Genomic DNA, 19,814 nt, shown 5'->3' with positions numbered 1-19,814 from the left:
TGTTGAATCATTGATATATGTAATCAATTTTTTCAGAGCAGGCACTGGCACCTGCCCTCACTGTCTAGCTCAGGGGGTGTCAACCACGGGTACTTGGGATGGCCCCAGGGGGTACGCAGCAGCAGCAGCACGGAGAAGCGGTGGTTACACAGCATCTGAGGAACTGAGCTTTAACACCTCACAAAAAAAACCATCCTCAGCCTCCTTCCTCCCCACATTTGGTTAGATCATAAGGTGAAAATCAACCCTGCCATCTACTTCAGATCAGCTCAGCTAACTACGTCTTGAAACAGATTTCAAACAAGAGTCCAGTATAAAAATATTCTGAGCTGTTGTGGTTTTTCTGAGTTCTCTGCAATAAAAGAACTGTTCTATTATTTCTCTCTCTCACTCATTAAAAAAGCAAGTGAAAAACTAACAGCTGACATTTTTCAACAGGGACCTTGAATCTACAAGGCTGAGAACCATTAAATTATGTAGTTGGGAGAGATTAGAGTATCTTTTGGGGACAAAGTGCCCACACCTGAAGTGCCTAACACCTCTAACTACAAAAGATGGTCAAAGAAAAAGATTACCCAAAAAAAGCCTTAATTTTCACAAACATCCTGAACTATGACAGCTACAACACTCCAGTCATGCAGTGCTGAACAAGGCAGAGAAAGGATTTTAACCCACTCTCTTTCCCATATTCCAGGCAGTATGATCCAACTGAGTTACAATGAAGGAGGAGACAGGGTGAGATCACTACCACCACAATGTTTCCTCCATCCTAAATTTTGTGAATATCCCATGTGTAACTTCCCACGTAAATCTAACTTGAAAAGGCAAAATGCTTGATTTAAACATTTTCCCTTAAAAAAAAAAAAAAAAAAATCAGCTGCATATTTGCTGAATTTCACCCAAATTCATAAATATTTTGGGCTAGTTTCATTTTTCATTAAACTTATCAATCAAAACAATTTGCAAAGTCCTTATAAACACAATATTAGCACTTATAAGAGGAAGCTAAGGTACAGATGCCGAAGGTAAGCTTTATAGTTTTCATAAATAGTATTTGAGAGGTTTTACTGTCCTTCATAAGAGAGAGCACTACATATTAGAAGCATATTACTTTCAGAAACTGTGTGAAGACCTAAAAAAAATTTCAAAAAGCTTTGGAAAGGAACATACCCATTATTCCAGGCCATGCTAAATCCTCATTGTCATCTCTCTCTTTTCCAGGGGCAAGCTGGTTAAATCTGTCCAGATGTTCAAGCAAGCCAGCCAAGAGAGGAATAGCACCAGCTTCCTGCATTAACACAGCATTTTTACTGAGAAGCAACTCTACAGAAACTACCAGCTCTGGAAGAAGAACACCTAGAAAAAGGAAACATTCAGATTTAAGCCCAAACATATCTGCAATTAGCTGCCTGCAAGACAGATCCCTAGCAATTCATTGCACCTTTTACTTACTGCTTTAGAAATCACTGTTCCCTTCTCTTTTATCACTGCCCTCCTTCCAAGTTTTCAACTCACAGGGACCAATTTATGATGGGGTTTTTTAGGGTTTGTTTTATTTTGTTTGTTTTTACTCTTTATTAATAGCCTGAGGAATCAACTACCAAATAATTTGAAGGTAATGAGAAAAAACAGAACTTTTCCAGAAGAGAGGTACCTGTTAAATCTCCATCTACAACACGAGAGACTTCTGCAAAATGCCTGTGACTAGTGAAAGCAATGCTGATTGCTACAGGCAGTATATCGCCAATGTGTGTGCACAGAAGTGCTGTGTACTTCTTCAGCAAAGAACCAACTCCAAGAAGCTCAGGACCTATCAAAGACAGGGAAGGGCAGAGATCAATCTTACTTGTACTCACAAGGACAGACTCCAAATTTCTTGGAGTATTACAGAAATCAAACCACTTAGAATCCCAAGGAAATTTTGAAAACTATGGGTCAAGTTAAAACTAGCGTGCAAGCCAAATTTCTAACGTGAGCTAATATAAAATCTCTAGGATACCTAACTTCTTGTAATTCATTTTTTGTCCTTATGGTTCAGACTGTTCCAATTCTATCTTTATTCTGTTTCTTTTCATCTCCTCAATACACTAAAAGACTCTGGGGTCCCTACAGTGAGAAAGGCACAACTGTTGTCTACCAGGCGCACACCCTCCCTTTTTCTAAACCCCTGCAGAAATCATGCTGACATTAGCCTCAACAATAATACTGGTCTTTCTGAAATGAAAATCTCTCTCGTCTCTGACGTCAAAGTGATCCAATCAGGAAACATCTGGGTCTTACAATGCAATACAATCACATTCTTTGTCAGGGAATAACTTCAATTTAAATGTACTAAAATTGGTAAGCTGCAATAGCTTTCTGACAAAATGTGCAAGGTGACTTGCATAATAATGTATCTGCCCCATATGTCTTGAGCACTGTTTGTTTACCATTCAAAGTGATTGAAGCATAAGAGGTTAAAAAAAAAAAAAAAAAAAAAAAACCACTAGTGTAGCTCCATTTATAAATCAAACAGGAAAAACTCGCTTACAATTGTTATAGAACTGTTTAGAGTTATGTTTGTAACTTACCAGACGTATTTGGGACGTGTCCAACACACACTCCTGGATAAAGTTTACTAACAAGTAAGCGCTGGAAACGTAGCAACAGGTCCAAAGAAGCAGATCGCTCTTTGCTGTAATGTTCGTGATCCAGGCAGGAAGAAATACGACGGGCAACATCCTTTAGTTTGGCTATAGTTTGCGAAGCAATGTTTCTAGTTGATGTAGAAGTATTATAAAGTATGTTATAAAGGACAACTGTTATGTCAATAACTTGTGGGTTGCATGTGATTAAGTGACATTGTTACAGTCGCATTTAAGTAATAGAGCGAGATAAACGTGAACATTCTGATCCTTTAATTTCTTCCTTCTATGCGGTACTGGTATGTCTTACCAAGGAGCCAGGCTTTCTGCAGAGCCTCGCCTCCTTAGTGACAAGCATAACACAACTTTCTCCACACACCCTACCCCCAAAGCAATAAAGTTAGCATGTCTCAGAGGTCCTGTTATCTTGCTCCATATCCAATTCATGCCAGTATTGCAGTTTTTTGCAAGCAGGTGCCGACTGTTCTCTCTGTTCTCTTTATTATGCATTCTTTGCAGTGATGGAACAAGCATCAACATCAAGCAGCAAGACAAAAGCCACACAGCCTAGATTTACAAATAGCTATTGCAGGTCTTTCCATCCATAAAAACAAAAACTGGGAAAAAAAGCTCATTTTCTTAGCCTTTAAACTGTTCAAAATTCCCAGCTAAAAGGTCTGAAGGGGGAACGAGCACTCTCTACCACCAGCAAAACTTACTTGGTTATTTTCTTTTTAGTTGCACATTGCACAAAATACATGTAAAAATATTTTTCCTGCAAAAAAGGACAGACCCACAAAAGTGACAAATTTAAAACAGTTTACCTCAATAATTGCTGAATTAGTTGGACCAGAGGTAAAGTCTGCTTTCCTGCGGATTCATAGATTCCAGTATTAATAAGGTCCTTGTCCAAAGGGGTCCTACTCCTGTGAAGTGTTGATGCATTTGCTTCCTGCTCATCAATTTCTTTTTCTTTCTGGGCTTCTTTTTTTGCCTCAATGTCCTGCAAAGCAAAATGCCACCTTTAAAAAAAACCCACACACAGAGCACACTACAACTACCTGAAATTATAGAGTATAATATAAAACCACTTCTCATAGGAGTAGTTCAAGGAAAGCAACACACACACACTATTATGTAGTGGCTGTCACCCATGCCACAAATGAGATGCGCTTGTTTATTTCATACCCACATATTGTGCATACATTAGCACTTTTTTTAAATACATCTTAAAAGAAGGGGTTTTTTTGGTTTTTTTTTTTACTGGCTAAACCTTTTAAATTCAGCTTCTCCAAGCCAGATTAAGGGCTAAAACCTGTCAACTGCTCATTTCCAACATGCCAACATCCACTGAAGAATGCTAGTTTCGGCAGGCATTTAGGATAGCTACAAGGCAGTCACAGAAGTAGTCTAGCTAGTAAGACAGAGCTCTATGTAAGCCAATTCACCCTGCTTTTCAGCAATGTAAACTAATCTGAGCATAGCTCTACACTGTTAGGCTAGACTGCTATGATTGCTCAGGTACCTCTGCGCCACACTAAACTGCAAACCGGGGTGGGCAAAATATGGCCGGTGGGCTGCATCCAGACCACCAGGCACTTTCATCGGGCCCACTGTGCCCCTCAGTGAACTGCACCCCACCCAGCCGTTCTGCCTATGATGGTGGGAAAGAGGTGCCCACGTGTACAACCCCCCAACATACCCTACTGCACCTTGCTCCCGCCCATTGGGTGGAAGGGCTCTGCCCAGCCAGCAGCTTCTGGGCAGGGCTCCTGCTGCAGCCAGAACCTGCTCACTTGGGGCAGCAGGTAGGGAAGCGGGAGCGCGGAGCTCAGCTGGACAGGGTGTGGGGTAGGGACCTTTACACACTCCCCACATGGTGGGGTAGGGACCTTTACACACTCCCCACATGGCGTGCAGGCCCTGCTGCCTGGCAGTGGCAACGGGCAGGGAGGTTAGGGTGCTCATGCCCAAAGGCATGGCTCCAGTCAGCATTGTGTAAAGGAAGAAAGGGGAGACAACCCTATCGCCAGGGCTCTGTGTCACATGCCTGCAGCTCCAGCACTTGCAGCAGGAGAAGCCCCACACTAGAGCCTGCAGCTTCCCCTGCCCCCTGCTGCACAGGTCCCCACACCCTGCCAGGAGTGGAGGAAGCCCCATCCCCTGCTTCCCCACAGAGTCCAGCATAGGGCTTCCCTGCTGTAAGTGCAGAGCTACAAGGGCGCAGCACAGAGCCCCTACAATAGAAATGGCCAGCACTGCACTGGAGGCAAGGAATCACCCCCTTGGAGCCTGCCCAGCCGCTTCTATCACAGGGGCTCTGCTCCATGCACCTGCAGCTCCACACTCGCAGATGGCAAACCCTGCACTAGACTCTGTGGGGAAGCAGGGGGTGGGGTTCCTTCCACTCCCAGCAAAAGTGGGGGGACCCACGAAGCAAGGAGCAGGGGAAGCACTAGGCTTCAATGTGGGGCTTCCCCCACTGCAAATGCTGGAGCTGCAGGCGCACAGCACAGAGCCCTGATGATAGGGCAGGCTCCACTCCCTCTCTCCGTGCAGCACTGGCCAGAGCCATGCCTGCGCCAGGCTGAAGCACCCTGACCTCCCCCACCTGCTGCTGCTGCCAGGCAGTGGGAGCTGCACACCACAGGGGGAGTGTGTGCAGGGTCCCTACACCACCCACCCTCCCTCACAACCCACACAACCCCCACTGACATGCATATACTCCAACATACCCTATGCCACCCCACACACACACACACATTAAAACAGTGACACTTTTTGAATTATTATGCAATCCTTTCCATATACAGTACACAATCACAAGTCATGACAAATATTTTTGTAATAAACTCAAAATATATGATAGTAGGTGCTTGACTTCTAATGTAGGATTCTTTTTTTTTTTTTCTGGTTTTAAGATGGCAAGCCCCCCTTCCAAAAGAGAATGGCAAAGGCCAGAGGTTAGGGAACAGGACTTCTGGTCCCAATGTGGCAACTGGCAGGGCAGGGCAATACAACTGTCAAGGGGCGGGGCTACCTATGCAGCCTCCAATAGCTTGCCAAAACTTGTTAAGCGGCCCTCCGCCCAAAATAATTGCCTGACCCTGCTGTAGACATACCCAAAACAGTGGGGGTCAACTTTTTGACAGGTATGCCACAAGTTAGCCCCACACCCTCTCCAAGTGCCTTGCCCTACCAGGTATACTATTCTGCTTTCTGCTCCCTGTCCTGTGCTCCCTGATATGGCCGCCTCTCTACTCCTTTCCCCGTTTGCCGCTGTACTGCCTGATATCTCCCCAGTCTGGCTGTGTGCCTTGCAGAGACATTGCCCGTGCCACTTAAGGCACCATGTTGCAAGATGGCCTTCCCAGCAACACTTTTCCAGTTAATACTCAGGAGTTTTCTTACTCCAACAAAAACAACAGATTGTCCTGCAGAGGTTCAGCAAAAGATTGATACTGGGGAAAACCAGTGCATCCAACAGCTACATCACCCTTTGGCAGAATGGAAAGAAGTCTTACAAAGCACTGAAAAACCATATCAGGAAGGTACCATTGAAGCTTCAAACAGTTCTTCAACCTTACCCCATACTGCTGGGTTAAAAAAAAAGTGGTAACCCCAAATTCTACACAGACTTATCTATTACCATGAACAATTCATATCCTGCAAGCTACACTAGGTGGAGTCCGGTTTTCTACACTAAATCTTAAATAGCAGAAAAAGTGAATAAAAAGGATAGAAGGGGAAAATACTTTTACAGAATAAACTGGCATGGCCCTTGACAAAGTAATAGCATCTGGTTTGTGCAATGTACCTTCCCCACATTAGAAAGATTAATGAAGAGGGTAAGGCATGGCATGGCATGCCTTTCAGCCTCTTTGTGTAGGAGATACTATCTTACATAACATCGAGCTACATACCAAAAACCTTTCAACAAGGCACCTGAAACAAAATCCAAAGAAACATAAAAGTTGTGTGCCCTGGGTATGTTATCTTCTTTGGAAACAATAGCAAGGGGAGACTTTTCACCAACAAAAAAACTGACTGTGTGTAGAACACCTCAACTCCCTAGGTGCAGAGTTTTGTAGAATCTGGCTCTTCTTCTAAAAGGTTTATTTGTCAGTTTGTCAGCCACTGGTGCAGATAGAGAGAGAAAGGGAACTTTTTTGATGATAAGTAAAGGTGATTTTATATTTTCACAGCTGAAAAAAAAAAAAAAGAGTTCAAATGACTGCCTCCTGATCTAAATTACCCTATTTTAAGTCTCTTATATATCGAGCACAGAAGTACTTAAGCCTCAGGCAGTACCAACACAAGAACACTTAGGGGATTAGGGGATTGCACCAAAGTACAAGAACTTTTAAAGTATTTAACTCTACAGAATGTTTTCACTACCTTTTTTTTTCCTTAATTATAGGAGGAAGTTTGTGGGCAGGACAAAAACACTTCTGTAATGGCTCCTTAGCTTCAAGAATCCTCATGGGTTTTAAAGGATGAGTTAGTCAGTGGGGGTGTTCCCCAAGTAAATTACACAAATCAAGGCAGAGTTTGAGTTGAAAGCATTTCAAGCAAGATTATACAATTCTATGTATCTATATCATTTCCCTGATCCCTGCCCACTCATAATATGGTGAGACTGTAGGATTCCAGCAAAACTGTAGCAATCTGAGAAGGGAGCTGCTATGCTGAGGATTAGGCAAGACCTCCCTGAAGCTGACATGTTAGATACGGTTTTCATAAAGATATGTGCCTACGCACATGTGAACTCAACCAGTAAAGATAGAGAAGTCAATAAAAAACAAAAACAGAAACCATACACAAACCTAGCCATACTTGTAGTGTGATTCTGAAACAAGTGCTGTTTGGCAGACTGCCAAGCTAGAAAGAGGCTTTGAAAAAACTAAACAAGGAAACAAACTGAACATGACAGTATGTCCCTTTAAAAAGGAATAGTCAGCCCTGTTGAGAGAGGCCAGCTGCAACGTATTTGGACAGTGTCCCACTGAGAACTTAAAATCCCATGGAGAGAGCAGAAAAGCAGCAAATCGTGAGGAAGTACTAGGTGCTGGGGACAGAGCCTAAGTGCCTGGAAAAGGGCAGAAGGGTTGGTTTTATTCGCCGCTCAAAAACTGTGCTTTATAGGGGAGGACATCTTCAGGGTGGAACACCAGCTTGCGGTAACCATCAGGCTAGACAACCTGTTTATAGTGACCCTTGATTAATGCAAATTTATTTATAAAAAATAATGTACAAGCAATCTATTTATTCAAAACAGCAGGAGTTGAAATATTAAATCCTATTACCAATTCCTCTTAATTGCTCAGGTCAAAAAAAAAAAGTCAGTGTATTCTAGCTATATAGTAAATTGTAATATTGTAATACCTGAATTTCTGCAGTGATAGCAGCATTTAATGCAGATTCTAAACCTCCATCAGCCATCAAACTGCCCACCAAGAGGTCAATCATAAATCGACGGCCTGGACTTACATTCATTTCATTTCCTGAAACTAAAGGAAGACCATAAATTTAATGGACAAGAAATTTAGGATATGCCTGTACCACTGAATGACGGCACCAAGCTGCCAGGCACTGAGCCACTCTGTGACAACCAGCTTCCCACACTGGAAGCAGTGCAGCTGGCCTTAGTGCACTACTATAAGCATACCAATAAGCTCTTCTTCTCAGCCATTAACAGAGTTGCATTACTTCTGGTTCAGGATGGAGTGTGCATAGAGCAGGCTTTGTACTGCGCTTCCCAGAGGTACAGAATACCCTTAGACACCATACGATATTCCATTGTTAGACATACCTGCACTGGGTAACAGAGCTGAAAGAGCCCTAGCTCGTTCTTCTGCTGTTGGCAGCAGCACAGACCATCCACTCTGCAACACAGCTTGGGCAGCTGACTGCACAGTATTAAGAACTCCAGCATTACTCGCTAAAGTTACCACTGTTTGTTTCAGGCTATTCAGCAGGACACTGCCTAAACCCAAGCCAAGACATTCTGGATCAACCTGATGACTAATAGCAGCATGAAGCTAAAAGAAAAAAATAGTTCAATTTAGAGATCATGTAAAGAAGTGAAGGTTAGAAGTGTCTGTCACACAGGTACTAAATAGCAATACATCTAAATATAAAACAGCATTTAAAAAGAACAGAAAATGCAGTTACATTCTGCATCTCCATCACAACCCCAGTGTGCTAAGAAAGCTGGCAATTAAGTTGTAAATTGCTTATTAATACTAGATCACAACGTTCTGTGTCATCACGGACAAAGTGACACTCTTTTAAAAGCAAACCAGAAGTGCCAAATTCCTCAGAGACACTCATTTTTAAAGAATACATTAAAAGCCATGTTAAACATACAGACTTTTCAGGGGGTGGGGAAGGGAATGGGTAGAGGAAGAGTCTGTACAGAATACACCCAAACTTAATCAATTTACATTTTAGTTGTATAGTTCATCCTAAATCAAATGCTAAGAAAAAAAGCCTGTTAAAAAAGCATTGCACTTCTGAGCGACTGAAAAAATTAAGATTAAGACTGAAAAACCAAATCTTAGCTTTCCAACTTTTGGTTACACATTACAATCTGGATCTGGCATGCATGCTGCACCTAGCACCAGATCCAGTACACAGGGCCAAGTCTGTGGGCCCAATCTGGGACAGAGACCAGCCCCATGCTACTCATCCAGCCCACAGAGCCAGATGAGTTTGACCCATTTTAAAAAAGTATAAAACTCACTATTTTCTTCAAGCACATTGGTATAGCATTTTTATCAGAATAAAAAAAACTCAACACATCAGAAAGCTACAGTACCTGAAGTCTCAAAAGGTTTAAGGTGGCTACAGCCATACATTCCTTCTCCTGTGGAGGTGGCCAGTCAGAGGTACCATCCATTCCTTCAGTCACTTGTCTCAGTAAGAGGTCTAGTTGTTCAAATGTCATTGGGCAAACATCCACCACAAAAGGCACACGCAAACCAATGGACCATTCAGAACAAGATGACCAAGCAAAGCTCTATGCATGGAAAGGAAGAGTTTGAGTTAGTTACTTTTCCTATTTTTCCTATTAAAGAAATTAAAGGGGTACAACTCCTTTATCTAAGAAAAGAAGTGGTTCAGAGAGGCACAAGCATCTGTAGGCAACAGTTTACTTTGTCAGTTGCTATCACCTACAAAAGCTCATTCCTCTGAACCAGTTAGTCTCCAAGGTGCCACCCTGCCCTACTTTCTGCCTTACTTCAGACTAACACAGTTAACCACCTCTCTAGGGAAACTAGACTTAGGAGCTAATTTTGTCATTTTACACATTTCAGTAAGAAAGAGTACAGCAATGGCAACCTACCCTTCACACTGTTTTATGTTTCTTAGCTGTTGGCATAATCTCAGAAAAACTACTATTTCCTATCATGTTTCTTAGAGTCCTCCTTAGACCAGGCCAAATATCCTATTCTACTGTTTTTTGGAGTTTAAATATTCTTCTAGTGTTAATTTAAGAATGAAACTAGTTAAATGTTTAACTACTCAGGATGTTTCACTGAAAGGGAAAACTAGCCAGCCCTTTTTGGAGAATTAACAGCACACAACAAATCTTCATCTGTTAGTAGCAGGAGACATCTGTGAGCCAGATCCGACAGCAAAGGAATTACTGCACAATGCTGGTTTAAAGCACAGAACAGGGTAGAAGGAATTAACAGGCTTACCTGGGCAGGGCCACAAGCAATTCCAACAATGTGTTTTGTGTCTAATCCTGGAAGAGCAGTGGGTTCAGGTTTGGTAATCCGCAAAGTGTCAAAATGCTGGCACTGATCATTACTTCCCCAGCTATGTACTTCGCTATCCTCAGTAAGTGCTAAGCAATGGGTAGATCCAGCTGCCACATCTATTACTTTCTTCCCTGGTAGAAATAGTCATGTGTTAAACTTTACTTACCATACACAATATTTATTAACAAAAAACAAATCAGATGAACATTTTCCTTATCATTTATTATAACCACACACAAAAAGTGAGAAGGGTTAATATAGCAAAACTGTTTTACCTCTAGCTTTAATAGCTAGATTGAAAGTGATCACCAAAAAAAAATCCAAGTGTTTGAGAGACTTGAGCAGTTTAAGTGCTACAGTTTATTAGGCCACATCCTTCTTGTGCCATTTTGCACTGACTTAGCTTTGCTGCTGATTTAATAATTAAATACTGGCAAACTTTTCTAACTTGGTTTCCTCTAACCCTAAAGAGACTGGAGAGTGTCATGATTAAGATTACACAGTTCAGAATTTCTTTTCAAGGAGGTAATCCGATCACAACAGAACAATAAATATTAGTACAGTCCTTTCACCTGTACAAAAGGCACTGCAGGTTTCCTCATTTTTAAAAAACAGGGAATAAATTTTCATCTTTGGGTGAGCTAGTTAAACATGCTCACAACTAACATTAAGTACATGCATAGTCCCCATGGTTTTCAATGACTATTCACGATGTTAAGCATGCACATGGTTGCAGAGATGCAACCTTAAGATTCAAAAATAAAAATTCCTCAACTAGGCTGACAGAAAAAAAAAAAAAAAAACCAACAGAGAAAGCAAGAGACTTAAAATGAGAGCTCTAAGTGTTAAAAGAATGCTACAAAATATTAGTTGAAATAACAAAAATATAATATTAAGAGATAAAAAGGATATTTAGTATTTATTGTTCAGTGCAAGCAAGTTATAATTTAACATCAGTAAAGTGTGGTGGTATAATCCTTAAGAGCCAAGATAAAACACATGATAAATAATAAAACTGCTCCCTCAGAAACCAATTGCTTCTGGCATTTGCCAGGTTTAACTTGGAAAAAAGTGACCAGCAATATCGTGCAACTTACCTTTCAAGCCTTCCAACAGTTTTGGATATCGAACATGCTCTTCTGTTCCATGCCCAAGTCTCTGATTGTCACCTTTGCCCCACGTGTAGACCTGCCCATCTTTGGTTAAAGCAATAGAAAACTGACTCCCACAGCGGACTTTCACAACATCCAGGTCTTGAAGCTTTTCTATCAGTTTGGGAGTCTTGCAACCATCACTGCCACCTCTTCCAAGCTTCCCGTAATCTCCATCGCCCCAAGACCATACCTGGCCTGAAAGAGAAAGATTGCATTGAGCTCTCAGGTACTAACAAGCTGTCAAAGTATACAAGTAAGTTCTTTAAACCCAAGGTTTGGGAATTAGCATAACTTTCTCTTAGTAGCTCATTCAGAATTAGCAGTTGCAAATTATTTTTGAAACAAAACCATGAAGCAGATGGGAAGAAGAATAAAGACTGAAATGCAGTTCCTTTGTAGGAAAAATTCCCTGGTAATATGCAATGCGATGTCCACTATGACTGCTATCATACCATAAAGGACAAAGTGGAGGAGTTGCACTGCTTTTGAACAATACTGTCTGGAAGCAAAATTGCCCCTTGCTATTGTAGTCTTTGGGAAGAGCAGCTTACATTTGGGCAACACCTGGCCTGTCCGCCAAAGCTGGTGGTTTGGTTGTGGCAAATTTCCACTAACACTGCCCAACCTCTTCAGAGAATGAGATCAAGGGAAAATACACACAAGCTAAAAAACAAAAGCAAACATACAAACAAAAACTTGTAAGTTATTTTAAATTGGGATGTTCTAGAGGAAAGACTTGAAATTTTTCAGGAACATCACCCCGAAATATAGGATGAACAGTCTGTGATTCTAATGAAAATTTATCTATGAATTGTCAGCCAATGAGCCTCTGGGAGGGGCCTGGCGGTGAATCTTGGTTCAATAAAAGGCTTGTTAGGTGCATATGCTTACTAGACAATCTTTAGAAGGGTTTACTGACAAAATTCTGAGGGCAGCACATGCAAAACAGATCTTGTAACACTATTTCCTAGCCGATTAGAAGCAGGCACAGGAACTGAGATCCGGTGGGATGATTTTCCTCGGTCATCACTGCGATCCCCACAGAGAAGAAAAAGGGGAAGTAACCATATACTGAAATGCAGAGTTGTTATAAACAGCATAACTGAATATTAGTAGCATGGAGGACAGGGAATCTATTCAAGTTCAAGCAAGCAGCCTACTTAGGAAAGACATGCTGCTATAGTATTCTGAGCACTTAAAGTTGTATTGGAAACCAAGACAGACAGGATTCTTTTCATAGAAGTAACATAGTGAAACTGGTGAGCAGACCAGATGCCTGAAGAGACCTGGATAGCCATCCAGCTGGAAGCTAGCTGCCACAAGGTGAGGAAGTTCTTTCGCTGTCACCTATAGTCAGTCAAAGGAACTAGTTGGAAGCATTACTGCAGCATTTACTGAATGAGCTACTTCTCCTTAGAATCAATAAATCAGAACAGAGAAGGAGGAATTCTAATTACACAGAGGAACAGACCCAAGAGTCATTATCTATGGGCTTTTTTTCCCCCCTGAAGAATCATCTGCAGTAATAAAAAAAAAAAATATTGAAGTCTGTTCAATTTGTAAAAGTAGAAAAATAAAAGGAAACAAAACTGCATTTCCACATAATCAGAAGTCTACCGACTTCTTAGAGAAGGCAACAGAGTGGACATAAAACATTTCAAGCAAAGTATTAGACTGTGCCTCATGGGAAATTATTAGCCAACATGAAGAAAATGAGGATTAATAATTCAACTGTCAGGAGAATAAGGAGTCGACTAAAAGGGAGCTTACAAAGAGTCTTGCTGAAAGAGAAGCTCTCAGACTCAGAATAAGCTTATTGTGGTGTTCTTCAGGGATTGGTCTTAAGACCCATTCTATGTAATGCTTTCATTAGTGATCCTCATGGAAGAGCTAGATGAGTGCTTATGAGGAGAGGCTACGGGACCTGAACCTGTTCAGCCTCCAAAAGACAAGGCTGAGGGGGGATCTAGTGGCCTGTTATGAACTAGTCGGGGGGATCAGCAGGCATTGGGCGAGTCACTGTTCCCCCCGAACACTGCCAGGAGTGACCAGGAATAACGGTCACAAGCTGGCAGAGGGTAGGTTTAGGTTAGATATCAGGAGGCGCTACTTCACGGTCAGGGCGGCTAGGGTCTGGAACCAACTTCCAAGAGAAGTGGTGCAGGCTTCTACCCTGGGGGTCTTTAAGAGGAGGTTAGATGCACATCTTGCTGGGGTCGTTTGACCCCAGTATTCTTTCCTGCCATGGCAGGGGGTCGGACTAGATGATCTGTTCAGGTCCCTTCTGACCCTAGAAACTATGAAACTATGAAATTCATAGATGGCAAAGTTGAGAGGTATTTCCAATATCAAGGGGAACCAGATTATCCTACTAAAAAACTTGATAAACTTTGTGGATTAAAATGATAGAAGCTGTATGAAATTCAGTACTACAGAAGTGCAAAGTTATGGACCTAGAGAAAAATCTGAATTTTTGCTAGAAGCAGGTGGACTGACAGAATGCAGGCAATGAAGGCAAAGAGTGCTAGATATACTGATAGATCAAAGGAGGATCAGTATAGTGTAGCTATGAAAATGGCTTATGCAACTGTTGGAAGAGACAGGGAATTCTAGTACAATGCAAACTATTAGCACTTTGTACAAGGCTATCAAGGAACATATCTCCAGGGGTCCAGCAAGGGAGGTTATGCTCAGGGGCAACCAACATGGGTTCACTGAGAGCAGGTCCTGCCTGACTAAACTGGTTTCCTTCTATGACCAGGTCACCAAGTCCTTGGATGCAGGTGCTGAGGTGGATGTCATCTACCTGGACTTCAAGAAGGCCTTTGACACTTTCTCACCCCACTCAAAAAAACTAGGCAACTGCGGCACTGCTGCCTAGTCAGATCAGTGGCAAAGTGGCTAGATGGTCACACCCAGAGTGGTGGTGGATGGGTCATTTTCAACCTGGAGGGATGTGGGCAGTGGAGTCCCCCAGGGCTCAGTCCTGGGACCTGTGCTGTTCAACATCTTTATCAGCAATCTGGATGTGCGTGTGGAAAGCATGCTGTCAACAGCAAGATGCGAGGCAAGGTGGGCACGCTGGAGGGGAGGGACAGAATCCAGCTAGACCTAGACAGGTTACAGAGGTGGGCGGATGAGAACAGGATGGAATTCAACACAAACAAGTGCAGGGTACTACATCTAGGGAGAAGGAATCAGCAACACATCTACAGGCTGGAGAAAACCCTTCTTGTCAAAACAGTGGCAGAAAGGGATCTTGGAGTCATTGTTGACTCCAGGATGAACATGAGCTGCCAATGCAAGGAAGTGGTCAGTAAGGCTAACTGCACCTTGTTGTGCATCTACAGATGCATCACAAGCAGGTCCAGGGAGGTGATCCTTCCCTCTACGCAGCATTGGTCAGGCTGCAGCTGGAGTACTGCACCCAGTTCTGGGCGCCGCACTTCAAGAGGGATGGGGCTAGCGTTGAGAGGATCCAGAGGAGGGCCACTCGCATGGTCAAAGGGCAGCGGGGCAGGCCCTACGAAGAGAGGCTAAAGGGCCTGAATCTATTCAGTCTTCACAAGAGAAGGCTAAGAGGGGACCTGGTGGCTATTTATAAACCCACCAGGGGGGACCAGCAGAAATTAGAAGAGGCTCTGTTCCCTTGGGCACTACTGGGAGTTACTAGGAATAACAGCCAAAAGTTGTTAGAGAGAAAGTTATGACCCCAGCACTTGTTCCTGCCCAGGCCAGAGGGTCAGACCTGATGATCTGTTTAGGTCCTTTCCGACCCTAAGCACTATGAAACTAAGACATTGATAAGATCACTGTTGGCACCCTATGCACAGTTCTGTCGCCTATGTTTAAAACATAGGTTAAATTAAAAGTGAACAAATATAAAAAGGGCTACTAGGACAATTAAGGGAATGAAGAACCTCTTAGACTGTTAAACCAGCTTTACTTCTTTAGCTTAGATAAAGGAAGGTTAAAAGTTGAGAGGGGAAGACAACTTCATAAAAGACATTCAAAGTGGGAAAAGTAAGGGAAAAGGAAAGGCACCTAGGTTAAAAAAGGACAATAACTAGTATAAGATCAAATGGACATAAGTCCACTTAAAGTGGAAATTAGGTTTCTAATCATGAGAAGAATGAGGTTCTGGAATGGTCTTCTGAAGAAAACAGTGTAGGCAAGGATCCTGAATTACTTCAAGATGGAAGCTTAGCAAGTTTATGGAAGGAACAGCATGATAAGATAATGGCCAAGTGATGTAACAAAGCCTACTGCAGGGAGCTAGCTTGGGAGAACTGGTCATGTGTCAACTTCTTCAAACACATACAATTGCACATATGCAATACTACTATGCAGCAAAAACCTGATGAAGAATGTCTTGCATTGAAAGCTTGTTTAACTTGATCACAACTACAATAAAAGATATAATCCTAAGAAACCCTTGCCTCAACTTCTTTAGGCACAAATCCAGAAAAATGGCTTCAGATAGTCTCAAGCCTGCACTGGCTCCCCATTTAAGGGTGCAAGAGAAGTTCATAAAAGAGAGGCAGCATTTCAGACATATCTCTCTCCAGCATTGCCTATTGGCTAACCTAAGCATTCCCCTGGCTCTGAATGCCGGCAAGTGTAAATCCTATTCCTACAAGTTTAATTCACAGGGATAACTATTTAAGGAATATAAACTAGGAACTGATTCAGGGTGGCCACCTCCTAAGCCACCAGAAGTGTAGCTGTGACCATAGTACCACAGACAGAATAACAGATCTTGTCATTCAGAAGTGTTAATTAACCTGGCCAAATCACTGTCCTCAGCCATGTTGAGGCAGTGCACACTTGGCAGCATGGCATGCTTAAGGACACCTCCTGCCAGGAATGGTTCTATTGTGAATACAACTTTATGCTCTTAGTTTGGGACTGCAAACTCCATTCCTGGTACCAGATGCTTCATGAGCTATTTGCATATTTAAAGTACACATCCAGAGTATTTTCAAGGAGACTTTTTGCTTGAGATTCTCCATGAAATTTATTTAACAAACAAAACACACAACATAATGCACACACTACAGTCATGTGTCTAAAGGTAGGTAGGTGTGGGAGCTCGATGCCGAATTATATAGGACTGAATTAAGCACAGGCTCAGACCTGTCAATTTAAAACTTTTATTGTTTCACAAAGTCATAAACTAAAGGAGGTCTGTTGGTTCACGAGGTTCCCAAATCAAGCCCTTGCTCTCTAACCCAGAGGCTAGGTGCGGCTGCCTGATTCAGTAGTCTCAGAACTGGTCAACAGCTCATTTAAAAGGAGTCCCTTATCTTTTTTTAGGCAAAAGATACAAAACTGTCCCCTTGGTGGAAGTGAGGCATCTAACATAACTTTACTATTAGTTATATATGATAACACTTATACATATGCATTTTCTAATTCTTACTTCTATTGGTTATTTAGTTAACTTATCTATATTATAATATCAGGTGATACGCTTTGTATTATAATCATTACGCTTCTTATGTTAATTCTTAATGACCTTTATATTTCCTATGCTAATTTTCTCTAACCTAAATACATTATTCATCTATATGTTTTGCTGGTTTTTGCAGGGTTAAAATGTCAAAACTGACATAATATGCGGTTGTTTTTTCATCATTGCGGTTTAGCCATGCAGTTTCCTATTCTTAACAATGTAAGCAGCATGTCTGCTATTTTTATCATTGTTTAAAAGGTCAGAAGTTCAGTATTTTCATCTAAGGGTCAGAAAGTGATTATACCAGAATGTCAATTGCTGACTCCTCAACCTCCTTGAAGCATTCTGGGAGTTTTAGTGTATTTTTTTTTAATGCTAGGCCTTGCTTAGCATAAGCACTCTCTCACAGTAGGTGTAATTATGCTATTGGATAAATTTTGTTACTAACCATTTTCAGTCACTGCAAGAGTCTGAGCATCTCCACTCCCACAGGAAACATCAATAACTTTCAGTCCCTTAAGCCCAGTGACCAGCATTGGGATAGTCTGATCTTCACTGGAACCTAAAAAAACCCAAAAATAAGTCATTTTGCCACAAACATTTAAGAAGCATGTCCATTTAAAACATTCATAAACAGGTTACAGCATCACAGAAACGTACCATGCCCCAGCCTGCCATAGTTCCCTCGTCCCCACGTATATAGCTCCCCCTCAGCAGTGATGGCTGCACTGTAAGTGCTTCCACATGCAATGTGGACGACATGTTTCCCAGCCTGTTTTCCAGACAAAGCAGATATCATCTTCGGCTCCTCTAGAGGTCTATTTAGAAAAAAGACAGTGTCAAAATGACCTGATAGCAAAGATTGCATGAAATGAATTGCAGTAATCTGGTTGGAAGAAAGCAATCACCACTAATTGTTATTTTATTCACAAACCTCACAGCTAGTCTAATGCACTGAAGTCACTGCATGAATGGACCTATAAATCAAATTAAGATTCAATAGCAATAAAGTTCATTGGGAACTTTGCCCTATGATGCAAGTCTGGTAGGGTTTTTAACTCTAAAGGCAGCAATCCCAGAGGTCTCCAACAAGCACTAAAATTCACTACTTAAAAAGAGTGACCTCTAATCTCTGTGTCTGAATTAGCACCTCCAAAGGTGTCCTTTTCTAAGAGAAATTTGGCACCATGCTGTTGAGACCCTTAGGGTATGTACAGAAGTGATCCATGCATGTTTTATATCACTGTAATTTAGAGCACTTTTTATAGCATGTAAAATTACAGCACTCTTAAATGACTGAAGTGCAGTGTTTGGTGGGGGGACCTCTGAACCTCCCTGCACTTTCCAGGCTAGGAGGCAGGAGGTGCTCCACAGCCTCCTGGGGCTTCTCCACTGGTCAAAAATTTGACCAGCATACAGAAGTTAAAGTGCTGTAGGTTGCTAACATGCTTTAAATACAGCGCTTAAAATTCAATACCTCATTTAACAAGGGTTAATTTAAAGCACTGTAAACCACTGTTAAAGTTCTATAAAACCATGAACTTCTGGTTAAGTCATGGCAATACAGCACTTCAATAGTGAAAAAAAGCAACTCTTGCACCCTTACTGTTTTGGGAGCACACAATTAAATATCAAAGACCCCTGTAGAATATTGCATAGAAAACACGTTTCAGTTAAGAGTAAGAGAAGTCCTACTTCCTCTAGCCAAATATTACTAATCATCATGATTAAAAAGTGGAAGTGGAAAAGAGAACAATAATGTATACCTACACTGGCAGGAAAGAAGCCTTCTGTTTTCAATTCTGAATTAGCTTTTCTAAATAAAAACATGCAGAGGGACTTATAGGACCATACATATAACACCTGAGAATGAGATGCTTGGCATCTCCCTGGAATTATGAATACAGGAATAAACAAAAACAAATCAAACATATCCAGCATATTATAAAGACAGACAGAACATTCAGGGAGAATGCATTTTTTCCATTTGATAGTTCATGCTTGTTTGAAGTTGGATTGATGTCAGAGATGCATATTGAATTACCAAATAATGTCAGACTGCATCTGGTGGAAATGGATTAACAGTACCTTTTTATATCATGTTGTACTGCTAAAAAAAAAACAATATTGATTCAGGCAAACTATCCTTGAAAAAAACCCAAGGAAAATGTTTGGATCCTTAAGGAAAAATGCTGCACCAAAAAGTGGCTACAGGTTAGGATTTTATACAAATTTATTCTAGTACATTCCTTTGGTATAATAACTAGCTCCATGCAGTCTTTAAGTTTTAAAGGGAAGAAAGTTAACTCATGCATCACCTTTAAGCAACTGTAGTTTATTGAGTGATCATTCATGACTATACAGCTTAAGAAATCCATTTTCACTCGCATTCTGTTCTTGTTTTATTTGTTGTCACACTTGATAAAAGTGTACAGGACTTCAATAAGCCACTTCTAGCATAGTATATTATCCTTTAATCATAGTCATTTCACCACGTTTCACTCTGTTTCAACACTTCTTCCCAAGTGCCTGCGTATTTAACCCCAATTTAAAAATATTATTCTAATATGTAAGTAGGATATTAGTAACTAAATTCTATGCTGACTGAGAAGCCAATTAATTTTTGTCACATACACTGTATCTCCATGGCCTAGTCTTCCACCGTCTCCACAACCCCAGGAGAAAACCTCTCCATTTGCTGACAAGGCAAGATAGTGGTGACCATCTGAATGTGCTGCAATCTTCACAATATTTCTTGAAGCAAGACTTTGCACTAGCTGTGGTCCCTGAAAAATCAAGACAGACAAAGGAA

The 19,814-nt window shown here is 41.5% G+C and overlaps 1 protein-coding gene across 3 annotated transcripts in view; it reads right to left on the bottom strand.

The window, feature by feature from the left end:
• The window catches only part of HERC2 (HECT and RLD domain containing E3 ubiquitin protein ligase 2), a 187,774-nt gene that overhangs the window by 119,313 nt on the left and 48,647 nt on the right, over positions 1-19,814 (bottom strand). For all 3 annotated transcript variants that reach the window (XM_090064853.1, XM_090064869.1, XM_090064860.1), the window contains exons 12-23: positions 19,637-19,788; positions 17,663-17,820; positions 17,451-17,564; positions 11,491-11,742; positions 10,331-10,524; positions 9,445-9,645; positions 8,437-8,665; positions 8,010-8,134; positions 3,449-3,627; positions 2,571-2,755; positions 1,655-1,810; positions 1,171-1,356 (exon numbers count right to left, since the gene is read on the bottom strand). In XM_090064853.1, the coding sequence (XP_089920979.1) occupies positions 1,171-1,356; positions 1,655-1,810; positions 2,571-2,755; positions 3,449-3,627; positions 8,010-8,134; positions 8,437-8,665; positions 9,445-9,645; positions 10,331-10,524; positions 11,491-11,742; positions 17,451-17,564; positions 17,663-17,820; positions 19,637-19,788 (2,131 nt within the window). The remainder of the gene's footprint in view (positions 1-1,170; positions 1,357-1,654; positions 1,811-2,570; positions 2,756-3,448; positions 3,628-8,009; positions 8,135-8,436; positions 8,666-9,444; positions 9,646-10,330; positions 10,525-11,490; positions 11,743-17,450; positions 17,565-17,662; positions 17,821-19,636; positions 19,789-19,814) is intronic.

Source organism: Crocodylus siamensis, chromosome 1 (assembly GCF_052110815.1).
Source record: "Crocodylus siamensis isolate JL-2025a chromosome 1, ASM5211081v1, whole genome shotgun sequence".
Classification (NCBI taxonomy): domain Eukaryota; kingdom Metazoa; phylum Chordata; order Crocodylia; family Crocodylidae; genus Crocodylus; species Crocodylus siamensis.
This window is presented reverse-complemented; position numbering and strand designations above follow the sequence as displayed.